Raw genomic sequence first — 21,893 nt, 5'->3', positions numbered from 1 at the left:
ACATACTAATCAATATATATGTTAATGTTCTTAAAACATTTGATTTATAATTGGTTATATTTTCTTGTATTTGCATATTTGGTGTTATTCCGATCTGATCGTCCAGTTGAACTACTATTTTAAGGCAACCAATTTAATTACCAATACGATTATGTAAACATTGATATTAGTTGAGACAATAAAAGATAAGCCAAAACTTGGACTTAGTCAAGTTAAGAAGATATATGCTTTAAGTTTTGTTCCAAACTTCAAATATTTTTTGTCCCGTTTGGAAATGTTTGTTATCCATCCAATTCCACTATGAATCATTTTTTAAGTATGATCTTTGTTTTTTTTTTAAAAAAATTTTTTTTAAAATTAAATCGATGACGTAAATTGGCCTAAATTATATTTTATTTTTCTAATCAGTTGGCAACTTGTCTTAATACAGTAAATAAATTGACTTGTTTTTGTACTTAAAACGATAAGTATCAAACAGACTTTGTACCAAACTCGAGTAAAAAAAGACTAAAAGTGAAAAACAAGATAAATTTTTGCACTAAGGGCTATTTTTCATTAATTAGATTAGTCTTCTTTGCCATAGTCTACATTGTATCGAAGCGTCGGATTTCTAAATTCTCATAGTCCCCCTGGAATTTCAAGCATTTGGTAATTGCTGAATTCTTGTTTTGGATAAGCTTTAATTTGTCACAAAGTTTGTGCCTTGTTGGGAATTAATATTTTTAGTGGATTAATCAGATTGCGAAATCCCAGTGTAATCTCGAACGTGAGACTAGGGAGTGATTGTTGTAGATCGATTGAATGGATTTTTTTTTTAAAAAAAAAAGAATGATGCTAAAATTTGTGCTATCAGAGAATACGAAGGGATTAAGATACACATACTTGAAGCATGGCTTGTCAGAGTGTGAACTAGAGTAGTAGAAGACACAATTTCTTGCTAATTTGGTAGGCTGTTTTATTCTATAATATTAGAATATTCACGTGCACTGAGTTTTTTACCCATCATTTCAGATGATAGTTGTAGCCTTAGTGTTTTTCTTCCCAATGATTTGCCTTGGTGATTTAAATTTGATCAAATAAATGTTAGCGAAATTGCTAAAATCCCAAGTAGGAAAACAACAGTTATAGAGCAGTAAACGAAAACAGAATCGTATAGATACAGACAAAGCATCAAACAAAAGTAGTGTGCAACTGGAAGTATGAATATCGAGTATGTAAAATAATAGGAAACCAGTAAATCAAATCGAGGCTTGTACGAAGTACAATTTTCTTAAAACAGATTTATCTCTTCCGAAGTGCTTCGAGAATCAAGAATTTGGCTCATTAAGGTAAGCCCGAATAAATATTATTCTGAATTACATGAAGTTGTGAATCCACCGATAGCTTTATCCCTGACCCATAGAGGGTCACACAAGTATTAGATTCTGTGTTCCCGTTGAGATAGTCGAATTCAAAGATTTGAATTTTAACGACCGTAGTTTGATGGAGATCAAACATATTGTTTATAAAAGATTTTATAAGTTGATTCCATGCAATGACAGATGTAGAAGTTGGCTTAGTAGCTAATTCAATGGGGAGAGTGAAATTGTCTGTTTTAATGAAGTAATTCACAAAACTGACAGTTGCCAAAAATGGATAAGTGAAAAATTTTGTCTTTCAAAATTTTTATTTTTCATTATATGAACGAGATTTGTACACATGACACATCGACATTGTTTGATCATCGATCGTGGTTATAATGAGTTCATAATTATTTATTTAGAAAATTTAAATTGTACTAATTAAATAATAAACTAATTGTAGTGACTACTAAATGCAAAATTCTCTTGAAACATTCTAAAATTTAGATTGTACTGTACATGCTCTCACCGGTGAAGGTCTGCATGATGGCTTGGGATGGATTGCACAGAGAGTAACTGGGGAAAGCCAAGGTAGAACTGGCTATAAACTGATGAAAGTGTTTGCCTTTCCCTGGACTGTCGATTATAGTGGTGTCGTGCCACTCCAACGAGCTTGTTGATGCTGCATATAAAGCCGGGATCAGTTGATTCTATACTGGAGGTGAGATATCTTTTCTACGTTTATTGTTATATTAGGGTATGAATCCTGTCCAGAATCAAGAAAAGTTCTTTGAATTCAAGTGTAACCATAACCCGAGTATATCTTCTCTCAGTTTTGTAGATCAATGTTACAGATCTCAACATCTGCGACAGAGAATATTTGCACCAAACTTCAGAGTATGTTATGTCAAAAGCACGGGAAACATATATAGAACACAGTGGTTTTCAGCAAACTCGAGTATTTTCATTCCGAACATCGCATTACATCCACCGCTATGCCTGTTTTAAGAGAATTCTTCTGCCTAAATCTCGACAGAACAAATAAGAATTCTGCAACACAAGCAGCAACCGACCGATCATAGTACGCAGCATCTGCATCCCGAAGCATCTTGTGGCCCTTCAAACCATTTATCCCATGTTGCATGCATCGGACCACAAGTCCTGGGAAAACACACAATATTTTACATCAACAAAAGTTAAAAATAGCCCAACGCGTTATTTTTTTCTCAATAAGAAAGCAAGAACACCAAAGTTCAAATATCATCACAACTACATCCTCGCACCATATATACACTAGACGTACATATTAGATATGCAAGCAAGAGAGAGCTCTTACATTGGGAGTAGTGGATCTGGAGTTGTTTCAATACTGCTCAGCAGCCTAGAAAAAACAAAATGTTCCATCAAAGGTTTGGCAAAATGCAAATAGCATAAACCTAGCATATACTTGTATCTTCTTCTTTAGTTTTACTTACTCTTCGCATGCAAACGACACTTTTCCTGTTTTCTCGACTAGTTCCAATTCCTCCTGAGTGGAAAATATAGTCACGAAAATTACTTTAATCTTCCCACATTACATGGAGCATTCAATAGACAATCACAATATAGGGACAAAGAACAAGAACAGAAATCATAGATGTCTTTTGGCTGGAATTCATTCCGATTGTGCATTGGCAGAGATATAATGCATGTTTCGAATGCTATCCTATGATTCATCCATCATTAAACCTCAACTGTTGGCAGATAAAAAGTGAAGCTATAATCTTTATTTTTTATGGGAATCAAGCTAGTTTTTTCTCTTTGCCAAAGACAACTTAATAAAAAAATAATCTAAAATCAAATTAAAAAAAAAAGGAATTCTTGACAGCATTCATGGGAAAATTGTGAAGACAGAAGCACAAAAAAATTGCACGTTGGACTTCAGTCACAAATGTTTAGTAAGACACGATGAAAAAGAGACAATACCTGACTTTTTGGAGTAACAAAACTATTATTGATTTGCAAATCATATCATAAACTAAGTATTCGGCTACAACCGGATGCGACAGTGGCTTTCGGATCGGAACATATTAGTTTAACCACACTCTGATCCTAAGAACTACATACATCGTTTGCAAAATACAAATCCTTCCCTATTTGAGCTTATGATGTAATATTACTACTATAAACAAATATAATTATATTTCCTAGTTCCAAAAAGTATGGTTCCTTCAAACTCTCACGATGTATAAAAGAAGTAAATAAATAATCGAAAAAATCTGTTCTTGTTTGATAATAACACAACTACTACATGATTCATATTAAGTTCTGTTTTGATCCACGATTTCAAAAATCTCTATAAGATTCAGCTGAATTTCAAATCCACCCTACGTCAAGTTAAGCACCAGCAGCTTAAAATTTATTTACTTTTGACTAGGAGAAACAGACAAGTTTAACAGCTTTATCTAATCAAAAAATTCACCAAAAAAGGCAAAAGCCTAAACATTTCATCTTTCACCGCTGGCAATCAACAACGATACAAAAACCCAATTTCCCATATCAAAGAACCAACAAAAAAAAAATATTATGAATCATATCATGAAAAGAAAGTCAAAAAGATTGTTAAAAAAACCTCCAAGAATCGAGTTTCCTGCTCAAGTCTCTTCAATTCAGCAGCAATCCTGTGTTTCCCTCTCATATCTATTGCTCCCACGACCGATCGCAACTCACCTGAACTTCCTGCTTGCATCCTAATAGTACTACTAGTGTCTTTACAAAGTTATTTTAATTACAATAAAGAAACGAAAAAACATAACCAAAAAAACTGAGAGTGAACTTGGACCATGCAAAGCACATTTTATGGCAGTTGAAAATTAATGCTACCAGTTTGATGGCAAACTCGATGAAATTTGGAAATTCTTGGTTTGGAAAAAGTAAACAAAAAGTAGTAGTGAGAAAGAAGCATTTTTTGAGTGGAGATTTATTTCTTTGGGTTTGATTTTTGTCAAGGATCGAATGATGAGGAAAGGTAGTGGCCTTTTTTAAAAAAAAAAATTTCCATTTTCCACCTAACGGAAGACTTTCGTCACAAGATTGATTTTTTATGAAATGTCGTCGTTAGATTTTTAAAATTATTTTGGCCATTTATTTTGTTCTTGACTTCTTCCTCTTCCTATAGGACAAGATGTCACATTAATATTGATAAGCCCGAATTATTTTGATCAACATGAGATTAAATTTTAAATACGATGTGTTTACCTCTTCCTATAGGGCCAAATGGTTACTAAGTTCGATTTTTTTTTTATTGGAGTGGTTTGCAGGCTATTTATTTATCAGATATATTAGACGGGAACGTATATTGTTTGTAATTCACTGTTTATCTCCTAAATTTTTTCTTTTTTGATAAGATTTTGTATAAGAGTTTTGTCTTTCTAAAATATTAAGTTTATTAAATTATAGATTTGATATTTAGTATTTAAAAGAATTTGTTTTCTAATGAAATACTACTTTTTTTTATCATGTAGGAATCTATTAAAAGAAAATATCAATATTAACAAAAGTCGATATATATTGAAGAATCATTTTTGCACTAGACAGAAGCGGACAAGCGACAAATGAAAGAACAAATAGATAATTTTCTGAAGAACTCGCAAAGACGAAGTATCGTTGTTCCACTGTGTTGTCGTGACGTGTTGGAGACATTTGAAGACAACACACATACAAAGTGTTGATTGGATAATTGTTTTGTTGGTCTGAATTTTGACCACACATATTTGCATTCTTCTGTTTTGGTTATTTTTGTTATTGATATTTTAGGATATAATTTATTTCATTGACTTGTTAAAGAAGATAGTTTTTCGTTTCTTCGTTAGTATTGATTTTACAAAATCAATTACTTTTCTGGTGATTATTTTGTTCTGAGACATCGCACAAGTTTGTTCATTTATGCATAGTTATCTATGTGTTACTTTAAATTAAAATTATTTATTTGTGTGCTATATTACTTCATTGCATATTATCACAAGGTGTTACAACATCTGATATCTGATACACACAATCCTTACCAATATGTTAAACAAAATTACTTTCACTTGGTATCATAGCCAACTCTTGACGTTACCAAGTGAGATTCTGATAATGACTTTTAATGATTTTTTTTAATGATAGACTTCTGCAAAGTTTATAGATTTTTATTGACTTTTATAAAATCTCATAGAATTGTAAAAAGAATTAATTGGATTTTCATAGAATTTTTACTAGATTTTTATAGATATTTGTAAATTTTTTCATAGAATCGTGTGAATTTCGCAAGTTAATAATATATTATTTTTATTAATTTTTTTGAATTGGTAATTAATAGATATAATAAAATTTTTTCAGTTTAAAATAATTTTTTTATTTATCAATGTAAATAAATTTTAGTTATTTGAAAGTTAAATTGGGTTAAATTTAAAAAAGGATGAATGAATCAATATATAATTTATAAAAATCAAAATTTCAATTATTCGAAATAAATAATTAATCAGTCGATATTTTTTAATGATACGCAATAATTTATTTATCAATATGAGATAAATAGATAATAAAAAAATACTGAAAACATGCTACATATTCTTTTATTAAAAAAATTCTAAGGTTCGTTATTGACAATATGATCAACATCGCTCAACATTCGATCGCTATTGTTTCTCTCCACGCATTGGCATTTGCTTCTTGTTGTTTTTGAGTATCAAATAATCGATCAAAGTCGTCATATTCATAAACTTGTTCTGAAAAGGATGGTGAAACTTCATTATCTAGTTCAACTGGAAATTCATCAGAACGACATTCCTGGCGAAGAAAATTGTGTAATGTGGCACAAGCCAATATAAGCTCGGCTTGTGTTGTATATGGAAATGGAAGAGTTTTTTTTTTAATAGTTTGAACCGTGATTTAAGTATACCAAATACCCTCTCAATGACGTTCCTCAAGGAAGCATCAAGAAGATTTAACAACTCTCTTGCATTTTCAGGATGGCGACTTTGGCTAGTGAATTCTTGGATATGATAACCCAAATCTCAAAATGGAGCAAAAAATTGACGCCGATTCGGATATCCACTATACACTAAAAATATTTACCTTTCAAATCATATATGAAAATCAAATGACCAATAATAAATAACATGTATAATCTTCAAAAATAAAAATATATATGTAAATATGCAAGTAACATATAGAACCAAATATATATATATACCTTGTGGTACATTAAGCATGATATTTCTTGATAAAGTGTCCGTCAGAATATTGAATTATGGGCAGACCCCTCCTACCCACTGAGCACATATATAAATTCTAAATTGAAGTTACAAGCTGCTAAAACATTTTGAAAAATCATTGTGTGATGATTACGATAACTATTTGTATCATGTTCAAGTACCATTGCTGGTGAAACGTCTACCACTTAAAATGTTGTTAGAATTTTTTTTCTCTTTTGGTAAACTAATTTTCAAAAATACTTTTAAACAGTTAAAAATGAGTCAAATCATCAAACCCTAGACTGCGTTCAAATTGGTTCAAATAAGAAACATGCAAAAATCATGTCAAACTATCAACATATAAAACAAAGTGTAAAAAGAATATTCATGCTCCCTCCTAACCCATAAACATAATGTGCAAAAAAAGTATGGTCCTCGGGTTAGCGTGCACACATCCAACTCTGCCTACTCAGTCTTCGGCGCCTCCAATCTCCTCATCTATATGCTCACATGTATCATTCACACCTAGTGAGTCTAAAGACTCAACACACCTGAATCGTTATAACAAGTACATATACATAACATGCAACAGTGAAAAGTACTGTAATCAACCTACATTTCATGATCTTAAAAGTATGAACTTAAACATATCATGTCAAAGAATAACATCCAAAACATGTCTCAACATATCAGCATATATGTATTCATTTTCTTTATTTGAATTTCGTTCATTAGTTGTGACTTTCGTATCATCGTATTAGTCGATGGATCCATCTACGTATAGCCGTGGTACCCGACAGTGGGGACATCGACGACAATATTACCCATCCACTGAGCCTTGGCCTTACATGTCATCGTATTATCGTATTCGTATTAGTCACAACCAACTTCCATCTTTCAAAACATGTCATCATATTCATCACTTATAAAAATCATGCATATAAGTAAATTTTCTTAAAATCAAGCATGCAATGTATTTTTCATATTTCCATAAAAAGTCATGTTCATGATAGCATATGCATTAAAAACGTGTAATTTTGTGATCAGGGCGCTGTCAGGACTGCTAACTCGACCCGGGTGGAAAATGGTCATTTTGCTCCTAGAAACCCTAATTTACCATTTTACTCTTGGACCTCAAAATTTCGACCCGAAGCCAATCAAACTCCTAAAAACACCTCGAAACATATTTATAATCATTTCTTAGACGTAAAATCGAGCCCATTCAGTAAATTTTACGATTCGTTTTAAAACTGGGATCGGGATCTTGGTTTTAACTTGAATTAACCTGAAACTTAACCAAACTTTCTCAAATTTTAACCACAACTTATTCAGACCCTACTAGCCTCTAAACAACACTATTCCAGCCATTTAGAACACCTTAAAACCCACTACTACTTGCTACAATTTTCGGCACCTTGATTCTTACAAACCCTAATGCACCAAGCCCTCGATTATTCAATTCGATCCTAGGCCTAACCAACCCGAACCAGCCATGAACTATGGCTACCTAGGACAAAGTTCAGATCGAGGACACCCTACTGGCCCGACCCTAACCTCGCCTACTGTCAATGCAATCAACCGTACGCGATTCACCCGAAGACAAGACCACACTCGCCCTACCCGGCTCTTGCGCAACGACCGACCCTTAGCTCATAACCAGCCGCGGTTGAGCCCTCCTAGAACACGTCTCAACCCCCTTACGGATGGCACCGTGGCTTGGATAGACTCTCCTACAGCTGGTTCTCTTCTCATAACCCGATCTAGCCCTCAAACATCGAACCATGCCCTAGGTCCGATCGGTTTCCACTCAAGCTCGACAAACCCGTGACTCCAGCACCTAGTCACCATCAATCTCGATATGTGCAGCCCCCTAGCACCACCATTCCGCAGCCCCTTACACAACAATAGCAAAAACGCGAGTTACATGTCAACAAACGCATATTTCGTGACAAAACGATTCAACATAAAAGATTTAAGCATTCCTCATGCAAACACACACACATCAGCGTATATTAGCGTGAATGATGAGAAAAAAAGTATTTATGACGTGCCTTTACGATTATACACTCGAAACATTAGATATCTTCGCGTAGGACGAGCACCGGAGAGGCGGGGAATGATTTCTTTGAAACCTTTGAGAGGATTTTCAAAGATGGGGCTACTAGAAAAATGTTGCTGCTGAATATGGAGGGAGGTGGCCATGAGTGAGTGATTAGGTTTAGGGTTTGCTGATGTAGAGTTTAAGTCATAACGTAAGGTGTTAATGGGCCCTTAATTAAAAATAAAAGGATTAAAAGGGTTTTGGGTCCATTAAACAATAAAATAAACTCATCAAATCCAATAACACTCCCAAAAAATATTTCGTATAGGTACGTTTTTGAAAATAATGCCCGAACACTCAAAGAATCTCCCGACGTGCTAAATTTACGTACCGGTTTAAAATATGACTCGGCAAGTAAAAATACCCCACCAAAGCCCATTTTCGAAAATCTCACTTAATTACACCATATATTAAAGAATTAAAAATAATTATTGAATAAAAACATTTTTTCTTAATTATTTCCGATCTCCTTCCTCGTTCAAGCGCGAAAACTACTAAAAGCCCTTATGCATGAACTTTAATAAACAATGCAATATAACACATATTCATATCACAAACATGCATTAAATGCATTAAAAATAATTAATTAAAATATCTAAAAAATTTGATAACTTACATATATATGATTCATATGAACTTTCAAATTTTTGAGACGTTACATCTTAAATATAACTGCCAGATGTAGTTCCAATACAATCCTCCAATAATAACAAAACATTAACATTAATAGTACTAGTAGTAATAGTAATAAAAATAAGTAAAGAAAAAATCTTGTACTATCCCTTGTTCTTTTTCTGCCACCGCAAATCCAAGTTTCACAATCACACCTGTTGCACTGCTATTTAATGATTCAAAAAGCATGAAACATACTTTTGAAATTTGAAAGCGAGAACCCCACCTTGATTTCTTCTTTATTTATAGCGATGTCTTACGTGGGGGTTAATGGAATAAAAATTTACTAAAAGCTCTAGATTGAGTACAAGATATTTTTTTTTTTATTTTTTCAGTTATACATTGTGTTTTAAGATTTATATATAGATATAATTTGGTACAATGGATAAGAGAGGGATTGATAAATAATCCTCTTTATCCCACGTTTGGTATTTTTTTAGAAAGCTCGTGATAATATCATGGGCCCGTGATAAATAATTTTATATAAGTATAAAATATCGCTTTTATTAGATGTGATAACTTTAATTTAATGATAAAAAATACCACAAATGACTTAATTGCCCTCAATATATAAAAATCCTAAATCCTATAATTCTCTCATTTCACCGCCCCATCAAATAAATATTTTTATTTATTTGTATATATTATATAATATGATAATTATATAAATGATTTTTATAAATCTCAATGAAATTATTAGTATCACTCGATTAACCTAAAAAATTGATATTTGACTTGACTCACAAAATCAAGGGCTCAATTAACATATTATATCCTACATCTTATTTATCTTTATCTTATCGTTATATTATATATCACGTGTTTATCTTATCATGTGTACCAAACTATTCCATAAAATATTTTATAAGAATCATTAGAAATCTGTCGAAAGTTTGAGAACCGCTTGATTTGTATAAAGTTTCAAATCCTAATTAAATTTCATAGATTGAATACACTTTTAGTCTCGTGCCAAGTGTCATGGTAAAATGGCTTTTTTAAAAGTAAATGATAACACTATTTTAATTAATTTATTATAACATTTTAAATTAATAATTATAATATTTTTATTTAATTTAAATTTATATGAAAATTACTTTGAAATATTAGTTTAACCAAGAATCCATGCAAATTAGTCACGTTGCACCCCACTTGTCGCTTCAAATGCCACGTTTTACGTAACCCATCCTATACAGCTTACACCTATTCTTCCTTCTCCAGCATTCAAGATTCATAATAATCTCAAAACATGTCATGTGTTCTTCCTACTGCCTCTTTCAATTTCTTGACGAAAGACATCTCCACCAAGATTCCAATGAAGAAATTAGCCAACACCCGATACGATACCCGAGTATTCGCACCTTTTTCAACCCGTTTAGCCGCCTACGACCCGAATTCTGTACCCGGGAAGTCCCCGCCAGAGATCACCACGCCGCCACCTGTGCCAGAGCCTAGCGGTATACCTGAGGTGCCACGTACGCCAGGAGAACCGGACTTTGATCCGATTCCATCAGAAAACCCGGCTGATCCACCGCCACTTTCGCCTGGGCCCAACCCAGGCCCAGAATTTCCCGGTCTACCGAACCCGTCTCCACCGATACCGGACGCTCCACGGCCGCCGATGCCGTCTCCGCCAGGAATACCGGAGGTGCCGTTCCCGTCTCCACCCGGGGAACCGGAGGTGATCCCGCCACACGGGCCGGACGTGGTTCCTCCTATGCCGCCTGGGCCTGGACAGCCGAACCCGAATTATCCCGATATTCCGCCGCCGATTATGGGCTCAAATGGCCTTGTTTTTTACTAGATCGGTGTAACTGTAGTGCTAGGCTAATAAAGTTCAAATATGTAGAAATTTTCATGGGTTTTATTACAGAATTCAAAGTTCAAACCATCCGTTGGGATCGGTAATTGTTTTTATAATTCGCAACCGAGTTAAAAAAAACATCGGTCTAAATCATTCTTCCATACAACGTTTACCTTGTGGCGTATTTCATGACTAATCAAAGGTGTAGCCGACGAACATTAAACCATTTGTTAGAATTTTTACGTTTACATTCCCGATATTGTGCTTAATTCAAGCGAACGAAAGGGCAGCGGAATTGTAGTAAATAGCTAGAATAAAAATTTATGAAGAAGTGCATATGATCTTACATAGCTAGAGATTGGTTAAATCGCTTGTATGTAAGCTTTGGTCTTACTTTAGATAGAATGAAACAATCTTGGCAGTTGATATGCTTCATGGGGTATGCATATATACATAACCACTAGGCAATCCATCCTTCATTCCGATATCAGGCCCACAAATTATGTAAGATCTCCGTACTTTCGGGTGGTGAAGTTTGAAATAACCAGCTGACTTTAAATTCAGAAGGAAATAATACATTACTGATGTATCAAGAATGTATGAATTCTACTCCGTACAACTGAAAGATGAGCTATTCTTGCTATGGATACATTTATCTTAAAGAAGTTGACTCTATATGTGATGTTCTTACACAGCGAAACACAAATCTTACCCTATCGATTCAGAGGGATCTCATCAAACACGGTTATACGAGACTGATTTGCTGAACAAACGCCGTATATACGCAACTTGGAGTGTGCTTACAAGAGCCAACAGAAGATATTCTCCCACTGTATAAAATATGACCCGCCTTCTTGTGCTTTCATTTGCTGCAAGAGAAATCCAGGATTAGCGGGATTTTTACCTCGTCGATGGTTCATATCAAATGGCATGATGAAGTACAATCTCCTCAAGTAGAGAACTTCACATGCACAGAAACATCGATGATGCTTAACCTTTATGTTTGTTCTGCTATAGGGGTCGATGTAAATTTACACAAAGGTGGGGTAGGTGGTCATAATTTCATATTTCGGATGAAACGTTACGATAATTTACCCGAAAGACAGTAAAGAAAGGACTTACTGTGACGATGACGGGCTTCACGTGCTTTGAAGTACATCTGCTCGGCCGTGATTGATTCCATAGCCTCCCTCAGTTTCGCGATTTTTACATTGATGGGATCTAAATGTTCTGCAAATGAAGTGGACTAGCAACGTAACTAACCAGCCCGTCAAGTAATCATCACTATTTAATTATATGGATCAACCATAAAATAGGAAACATGGTATATGAACGGACCATCCTTGGCGAGGTCGTGTTCTGATGGAATATGGCCAACATGAATGTAGAAAGAGACTGATTCTGTTGTAGAATGACGATTATGGAAACAGAATTTGTACATCCCACTTTTGGGAGCATGGAAATCAAATTTTCCGTCCGATGCTCCTTTCAATGTGTCAATAACATCGCCAGCTGGAGATGTGATCTGTGTATAGAGAAGAAATAAACTTGAACAATTCAGATCAAAATATTTCATCGACATTAGATAGATACATGGTGTATTTTTGTTAAAACTTCCAAGGGCACAGATAATATTTAGAGAAGCAAACAAAGCCGCAAAAGAACAACCAATTCGTAAAACCGACACCGATATACAGACCGAACCCCAGCCAGGTCGTCAATTTTATTCCAAATTTTTAAAAACTGTGCCAGTTTTCGCAATATATTATTTCTATCTAATCTTTAAACCTTAGTTTGAAATGAAAATATTCACATATTACAGGAGTAGATTTATTCAGAACTGGATGAATCATTATAACATCGTAACTAAGGTTGTAAACGAATCGATCCGACTAAAAAAAAAAATTATTCACATTCGAAATTATCGAATTGGATTCGGACTAGAACATGTTCGAACTTTTTTTTGAACCAAAATAAAACCTAAATTATTTTTGTTTAATAGTTCGTGAGCTGCTTGCAACCATAATATTTATTAATATTAATATAATACTATATTACAAAGTAAACAAATATATTTCGATCCTTTCCAAGTTTCAAACAAATGTTTGAATAGCTCATAGATATATTTGAATCTTTTCGAGCTGAACACGAACTTTAGTTCCATTTCAAGCTGAATTTTAGCCAAAAAAACTTAAAACTATTCGAGCTTCGAATTGAGCTCGAGCTCAAATATATCTAATTTGAGTCGAATTCAAACCTTAAAATTTTCTTCTCGATTCGGTTTGTTTACAACTCTAATTGTAGCTAATTAAATCTCATTTCTCGAAGCAAATGAGCTCAAAATGTTTCATTTTCGGTGCGTTGGGGTAGAAGAACGATCCCTTGAATGAACCAGCCAAATTGTCTGTACCAAGCCTTGATCCAGCTCCTTTAAGCAAAGATATAATCCATGTCTTTCTTTCTTTTATTCTTTCTTTTTGATAAACATGCATGTCGTCTTATTTTTGCTCAACGGAGCTAGATCATATTCTGAATCAACAACAGGTATGCTCACGAGTGGACAAAGGAGCATAATTCTAGCACTATGAATGAATGAGAAAAATTTCCTTAAATGGTGAGGTGTTTTTTATTAGTAGAAAAAAAATTCCCCGTTTTCATGTATGCTGACATTCGAGCTGTGCAACACAGGAAACTAAAATATCAAAGGAAGTGAAAAGTGTAGTTTAAGATATTCTAATTGTCATGCACACCAGAACAAGATAAAGAAATCTATTTGTAAGTTCATCTCTACACAACCAAATAACACGAACCAGACGCAACCCATATCTTTTATTCGTAATTTCAACTTCAATTCTTGATTGGTTTCTATTTTCTAACCTCATTCCAGAATAGCATGAGCAAACTCCACAATTTATCTATCCCTTCCTCCAAAAATATCACAAAAAAATGGATGAATCATTCCATCTCATCGCAAACTCAACAGAGAAACTGAGACTGCGCTAGATTTGCTTATCGAAAAACAAACTATGGTCCAAGAAGTTGTCAGAGAGCAGGCTGAAACTTGATATGCCCAATCTGAGGAATATATGACTACTGAACTTTCTCGAAGAACACTCGAGTGTCAAAGTACAAGTGGTAAAATCTCAATTACACCAGATAAACACAAAAAATTACTGAAGCAAGTCAGCAAACTGGTAAATGGAAAAATACTAGAACTCGCAGGGCTCAACTATATACGAAAGATTATGTCCCAAGTGATGATCGAACACAAGAAAGCAGGAAATTTGAAGTGTGTGTCAATTACCGCTTAGATTGTAGAAGCCTGACGTTTAATCAGTCATTGAGATGGCTATGTTTACGGGTTCATATTATTTTTTGAAAACAAGGAGAATACCAGAATCATTTTCACGTCTCATCTTCTTCCTTTCCCTTTTCTATTTCTCATTCCTCCTCCTATTCTCTATTATTATTATATAGTATTAATTTTGTTGTTGGAATTAAAAGCTTGATTAAACTGCTAAATAGCTGGCGTCTATCTTGCTCAATCGACGACTAATTTACTAATTTCACTCATAAAAATCTATCAGAAACTGACATATTGGAAGGGAGAATTTAAAGTTGAAAAACACAATTTCATTTCACATTTCTGATTTCTTAAACACAAGCTTAATCTCAAATTATAACTAAATCATTAGACCCATAAAAACAGCTGAAAACTACCAAATCGAATCCGCAACTACTAAATCCTGACATGACTCCAAAAATTAAATAAAAAACAACCAATTCAATAAACACAGATCAATCGAAAACCCATAAAGAACAGATAAAACCCACAAAATCAATCAATAAAGATAAGAAAAGTGTATTACAGTGAAGTCAATGCCGGGATGGTCAGAGCTCCAGAAGATATCATGATCTACAACAACGAAACTCCCTGAAACTGAATCGCCCTCATTGAATACGTATTCATACAGGCACTCGAGGTTGTTTACGGTTATCGAGAGGCCCGATACACGGCTCGCCGGGCCCAATAGCAGCAAGGTCAGCACGGCGCACGCTACCCCACGACATCTGATTCCTCCTCCCCTCTCCATCAGTCAAAATTTCAAATTTTCGGAGCCACAACTCAGATTCTTTTGCGTGATGGTGAAGCTAAAGGAAATCTTTTGGGATTTTGGATTTTTTTCAAAGAGAATTCAGTTGGGAGAGTCGAGAAATAGTCAGCCTAAGCAACCCCCAAGTAATCTAATTTTTAAACATCTACAATATTAATTATTCACATAACTCATTTGATCATCTCGCAAGTGAATTTTGAAACGAAATTATAAAAAAAAAAAATTTTGATCAAAAATATTATTTTTAATTTTATATATCGCGTTAATCCGTCTCACGACCTCACATATGATAACAACTAATATTTTTGTTCATGTAATTATAATATTTTTTATTATTGGTTTTTTTATCATCAATTCATAATTAGTCAATTAACTTACATTTTTTAAATATGGTCTTTTTTTATCAGAATGTTGAAATGACATCGGATACAAAGTCATGTCAACAATCCGATGAAAAAGATTAAAATTTTAAAAAATAATACAAGTTATTAGATTAAAATTTCGAATCGATACCAAAAATTAAAATTGTTGTTTTCCTTGCTATATAATATAAAATGTTATCTGGTATTCATGATATATATAACTATAACGTCCAAAAAATCAACTCACGTAAATCATATGCATGCAAACGATTTAAATTACTTACTCGCTTTATTTAATTGATTTTAAATGCTTACATGATGGATACTATATGATTAAAGGTCTAATTGCATGATTTTATGAAAAATATAGATCTTACCCGAATATTCAATAATAGGCTGGGAAAGAAGAACGGGGACGACCAAGATAAAATAAATATTTTCAAGGTTTATTAATATGATTAAATACGATTAAATTTTTCTAAAAATGGTAGAGTTCAAATTATTTTATTGCTTTTATCCGGGAAGTCGATTTTGGGCAAACGAGAGAANACAAATGACTTAATTGCCCTCAATATATAAAAATCCTAAATCCTATAATTCTCTCATTTCACCGCCCCATCAAATAAATATTTTTATTTATTTGTATATATTATATAATATGATAATTATATAAATGATTTTTATAAATCTCAATGAAATTATTAGTATCACTCGATTAACCTAAAAAATTGATATTTGACTTGACTCACAAAATCAAGGGCTCAATTAACATATTATATCCTACATCTTATTTATCTTTATCTTATCGTTATATTATATATCACGTGTTTATCTTATCATGTGTACCAAACTATTCCATAAAATATTTTATAAGAATCATTAGAAATCTGTCGAAAGTTTGAGAACCGCTTGATTTGTATAAAGTTTCAAATCCTAATTAAATTTCATAGATTGAATACACTTTTAGTCTCGTGCCAAGTGTCATGGTAAAATGGCTTTTTTAAAAGTAAATGATAACACTATTTTAATTAATTTATTATAACATTTTAAATTAATAATTATAATATTTTTATTTAATTTAAATTTATATGAAAATTACTTTGAAATATTAGTTTAACCAAGAATCCATGCAAATTAGTCACGTTGCACCCCACTTGTCGCTTCAAATGCCACGTTTTACGTAACCCATCCTATACAGCTTACACCTATTCTTCCTTCTCCAGCATTCAAGATTCATAATAATCTCAAAACATGTCATGTGTTCTTCCTACTGCCTCTTTCAATTTCTTGACGAAAGACATCTCCACCAAGATTCCAATGAAGAAATTAGCCAACACCCGATACGATACCCGAGTATTCGCACCTTTTTCAACCCGTTTAGCCGCCTACGACCCGAATTCTGTACCCGGGAAGTCCCCGCCAGAGATCACCACGCCGCCACCTGTGCCAGAGCCTAGCGGTATACCTGAGGTGCCACGTACGCCAGGAGAACCGGACTTTGATCCGATTCCATCAGAAAACCCGGCTGATCCACCGCCACTTTCGCCTGGGCCCAACCCAGGCCCAGAATTTCCCGGTCTACCGAACCCGTCTCCACCGATACCGGACGCTCCACGGCCGCCGATGCCGTCTCCGCCAGGAATACCGGAGGTGCCGTTCCCGTCTCCACCCGGGGAACCGGAGGTGATCCCGCCACACGGGCCGGACGTGGTTCCTCCTATGCCGCCTGGGCCTGGACAGCCGAACCCGAATTATCCCGATATTCCGCCGCCGATTATGGGCTCAAATGGCCTTGTTTTTTACTAGATCGGTGTAACTGTAGTGCTAGGCTAATAAAGTTCAAATATGTAGAAATTTTCATGGGTTTTATTACAGAATTCAAAGTTCAAACCATCCGTTGGGATCGGTAATTGTTTTTATAATTCGCAACCGAGTTAAAAAAAACATCGGTCTAAATCATTCTTCCATACAACGTTTACCTTGTGGCGTATTTCATGACTAATCAAAGGTGTAGCCGACGAACATTAAACCATTTGTTAGAATTTTTACGTTTACATTCCCGATATTGTGCTTAATTCAAGCGAACGAAAGGGCAGCGGAATTGTAGTAAATAGCTAGAATAAAAATTTATGAAGAAGTGCATATGATCTTACATAGCTAGAGATTGGTTAAATCGCTTGTATGTAAGCTTTGGTCTTACTTTAGATAGAATGAAACAATCTTGGCAGTTGATATGCTTCATGGGGTATGCATATATACATAACCACTAGGCAATCCATCCTTCATTCCGATATCAGGCCCACAAATTATGTAAGATCTCCGTACTTTCGGGTGGTGAAGTTTGAAATAACCAGCTGACTTTAAATTCAGAAGGAAATAATACATTACTGATGTATCAAGAATGTATGAATTCTACTCCGTACAACTGAAAGATGAGCTATTCTTGCTATGGATACATTTATCTTAAAGAAGTTGACTCTATATGTGATGTTCTTACACAGCGAAACACAAATCTTACCCTATCGATTCAGAGGGATCTCATCAAACACGGTTATACGAGACTGATTTGCTGAACAAACGCCGTATATACGCAACTTGGAGTGTGCTTACAAGAGCCAACAGAAGATATTCTCCCACTGTATAAAATATGACCCGCCTTCTTGTGCTTTCATTTGCTGCAAGAGAAATCCAGGATTAGCGGGATTTTTACCTCGTCGATGGTTCATATCAAATGGCATGATGAAGTACAATCTCCTCAAGTAGAGAACTTCACATGCACAGAAACATCGATGATGCTTAACCTTTATGTTTGTTCTGCTATAGGGGTCGATGTAAATTTACACAAAGGTGGGGTAGGTGGTCATAATTTCATATTTCGGATGAAACGTTACGATAATTTACCCGAAAGACAGTAAAGAAAGGACTTACTGTGACGATGACGGGCTTCACGTGCTTTGAAGTACATCTGCTCGGCCGTGATTGATTCCATAGCCTCCCTCAGTTTCGCGATTTTTACATTGATGGGATCTAAATGTTCTGCAAATGAAGTGGACTAGCAACGTAACTAACCAGCCCGTCAAGTAATCATCACTATTTAATTATATGGATCAACCATAAAATAGGAAACATGGTATATGAACGGACCATCCTTGGCGAGGTCGTGTTCTGATGGAATATGGCCAACATGAATGTAGAAAGAGACTGATTCTGTTGTAGAATGACGATTATGGAAACAGAATTTGTACATCCCACTTTTGGGAGCATGGAAATCAAATTTTCCGTCCGATGCTCCTTTCAATGTGTCAATAACATCGCCAGCTGGAGATGTGATCTGTGTATAGAGAAGAAATAAACTTGAACAATTCAGATCAAAATATTTCATCGACATTAGATAGATACATGGTGTATTTTTGTTAAAACTTCCAAGGGCACAGATAATATTTAGAGAAGCAAACAAAGCCGCAAAAGAACAACCAATTCGTAAAACCGACACCGATATACAGACCGAACCCCAGCCAGGTCGTCAATTTTATTCCAAATTTTTAAAAACTGTGCCAGTTTTCGCAATATATTATTTCTATCTAATCTTTAAACCTTAGTTTGAAATGAAAATATTCACATATTACAGGAGTAGATTTATTCAGAACTGGATGAATCATTATAACATCGTAACTAAGGTTGTAAACGAATCGATCCGACTAAAAAAAAAAATTATTCACATTCGAAATTATCGAATTGGATTCGGACTAGAACATGTTCGAACTTTTTTTTGAACCAAAATAAAACCTAAATTATTTTTGTTTAATAGTTCGTGAGCTGCTTGCAACCATAATATTTATTAATATTAATATAATACTATATTACAAAGTAAACAAATATATTTCGATCCTTTCCAAGTTTCAAACAAATGTTTGAATAGCTCATAGATATATTTGAATCTTTTCGAGCTGAACACGAACTTTAGTTCCATTTCAAGCTGAATTTTAGCCAAAAAAACTTAAAACTATTCGAGCTTCGAATTGAGCTCGAGCTCAAATATATCTAATTTGAGTCGAATTCAAACCTTAAAATTTTCTTCTCGATTCGGTTTGTTTACAACTCTAATTGTAGCTAATTAAATCTCATTTCTCGAAGCAAATGAGCTCAAAATGTTTCATTTTCGGTGCGTTGGGGTAGAAGAACGATCCCTTGAATGAACCAGCCAAATTGTCTGTACCAAGCCTTGATCCAGCTCCTTTAAGCAAAGATATAATCCATGTCTTTCTTTCTTTTATTCTTTCTTTTTGATAAACATGCATGTCGTCTTATTTTTGCTCAACGGAGCTAGATCATATTCTGAATCAACAACAGGTATGCTCACGAGTGGACAAAGGAGCATAATTCTAGCACTATGAATGAATGAGAAAAATTTCCTTAAATGGTGAGGTGTTTTTTATTAGTAGAAAAAAAATTCCCCGTTTTCATGTATGCTGACATTCGAGCTGTGCAACACAGGAAACTAAAATATCAAAGGAAGTGAAAAGTGTAGTTTAAGATATTCTAATTGTCATGCACACCAGAACAAGATAAAGAAATCTATTTGTAAGTTCATCTCTACACAACCAAATAACACGAACCAGACGCAACCCATATCTTTTATTCGTAATTTCAACTTCAATTCTTGATTGGTTTCTATTTTCTAACCTCATTCCAGAATAGCATGAGCAAACTCCACAATTTATCTATCCCTTCCTCCAAAAATATCACAAAAAAATGGATGAATCATTCCATCTCATCGCAAACTCAACAGAGAAACTGAGACTGCGCTAGATTTGCTTATCGAAAAACAAACTATGGTCCAAGAAGTTGTCAGAGAGCAGGCTGAAACTTGATATGCCCAATCTGAGGAATATATGACTACTGAACTTTCTCGAAGAACACTCGAGTGTCAAAGTACAAGTGGTAAAATCTCAATTACACCAGATAAACACAAAAAATTACTGAAGCAAGTCAGCAAACTGGTAAATGGAAAAATACTAGAACTCGCAGGGCTCAACTATATACGAAAGATTATGTCCCAAGTGATGATCGAACACAAGAAAGCAGGAAATTTGAAGTGTGTGTCAATTACCGCTTAGATTGTAGAAGCCTGACGTTTAATCAGTCATTGAGATGGCTATGTTTACGGGTTCATATTATTTTTTGAAAACAAGGAGAATACCAGAATCATTTTCACGTCTCATCTTCTTCCTTTCCCTTTTCTATTTCTCATTCCTCCTCCTATTCTCTATTATTATTATATAGTATTAATTTTGTTGTTGGAATTAAAAGCTTGATTAAACTGCTAAATAGCTGGCGTCTATCTTGCTCAATCGACGACTAATTTACTAATTTCACTCATAAAAATCTATCAGAAACTGACATATTGGAAGGGAGAATTTAAAGTTGAAAAACACAATTTCATTTCACATTTCTGATTTCTTAAACACAAGCTTAATCTCAAATTATAACTAAATCATTAGACCCATAAAAACAGCTGAAAACTACCAAATCGAATCCGCAACTACTAAATCCTGACATGACTCCAAAAATTAAATAAAAAACAACCAATTCAATAAACACAGATCAATCGAAAACCCATAAAGAACAGATAAAACCCACAAAATCAATCAATAAAGATAAGAAAAGTGTATTACAGTGAAGTCAATGCCGGGATGGTCAGAGCTCCAGAAGATATCATGATCTACAACAACGAAACTCCCTGAAACTGAATCGCCCTCATTGAATACGTATTCATACAGGCACTCGAGGTTGTTTACGGTTATCGAGAGGCCCGATACACGGCTCGCCGGGCCCAATAGCAGCAAGGTCAGCACGGCGCACGCTACCCCACGACATCTGATTCCTCCTCCCCTCTCCATCAGTCAAAATTTCAAATTTTCGGAGCCACAACTCAGATTCTTTTGCGTGATGGTGAAGCTAAAGGAAATCTTTTGGGATTTTGGATTTTTTTCAAAGAGAATTCAGTTGGGAGAGTCGAGAAATAGTCAGCCTAAGCAACCCCCAAGTAATCTAATTTTTAAACATCTACAATATTAATTATTCACATAACTCATTTGATCATCTCGCAAGTGAATTTTGAAACGAAATTATAAAAAAAAAAAATTTTGATCAAAAATATTATTTTTAATTTTATATATCGCGTTAATCCGTCTCACGACCTCACATATGATAACAACTAATATTTTTGTTCATGTAATTATAATATTTTTTATTATTGGTTTTTTTATCATCAATTCATAATTAG

At 34.3% G+C, this 21,893-nt stretch overlaps 3 protein-coding genes across 3 annotated transcripts; all 3 read right to left on the bottom strand.

The window, feature by feature from the left end:
- Positions 1-2,141: 2,141 nt before the first annotated feature.
- LOC140960890 (guanine nucleotide-binding protein subunit gamma 2-like) lies at positions 2,142-4,339 on the bottom strand. Its single transcript, XM_073419208.1, has 4 exons — positions 3,952-4,339; positions 2,816-2,868; positions 2,677-2,721; positions 2,142-2,501 (listed from the first exon to the last, which is right to left on the bottom strand). Exons 1-4 carry the CDS (start codon positions 4,066-4,068, stop codon positions 2,417-2,419), a joined length of 300 nt encoding a protein of 99 aa, XP_073275309.1. The 5' UTR covers positions 4,069-4,339; the 3' UTR covers positions 2,142-2,416.
- A 7,325-nt stretch (positions 4,340-11,664) lies between these two features.
- LOC140962051 (transmembrane emp24 domain-containing protein p24beta3-like) lies at positions 11,665-15,382 on the bottom strand. The gene is made up of 4 exons (XM_073420899.1): positions 15,000-15,382; positions 12,469-12,655; positions 12,253-12,360; positions 11,665-11,999 (listed from the first exon to the last, which is right to left on the bottom strand). Exons 1-4 carry the CDS (start codon positions 15,222-15,224, stop codon positions 11,866-11,868), a joined length of 654 nt encoding a protein of 217 aa, XP_073277000.1. The 5' UTR covers positions 15,225-15,382; the 3' UTR covers positions 11,665-11,865.
- Positions 15,383-17,947: 2,565 nt separating this feature from the next.
- LOC140962045 (transmembrane emp24 domain-containing protein p24beta3-like) lies at positions 17,948-21,665 on the bottom strand. The gene is made up of 4 exons (XM_073420888.1): positions 21,283-21,665; positions 18,752-18,938; positions 18,536-18,643; positions 17,948-18,282 (listed from the first exon to the last, which is right to left on the bottom strand). The coding sequence occupies exons 1-4, from the start codon at positions 21,505-21,507 to the stop codon at positions 18,149-18,151; spliced, it is 654 nt and encodes a 217-aa protein (XP_073276989.1). The 5' UTR covers positions 21,508-21,665; the 3' UTR covers positions 17,948-18,148.
- Positions 21,666-21,893: the final 228 nt, after the last annotated feature.

Source organism: Primulina huaijiensis, chromosome 16, assembly GCF_012295235.1.
Source record: "Primulina huaijiensis isolate GDHJ02 chromosome 16, ASM1229523v2, whole genome shotgun sequence".
Taxonomy (NCBI): Eukaryota; Viridiplantae; Streptophyta; class Magnoliopsida; order Lamiales; family Gesneriaceae; genus Primulina; species Primulina huaijiensis.
This window is presented reverse-complemented; position numbering and strand designations above follow the sequence as displayed.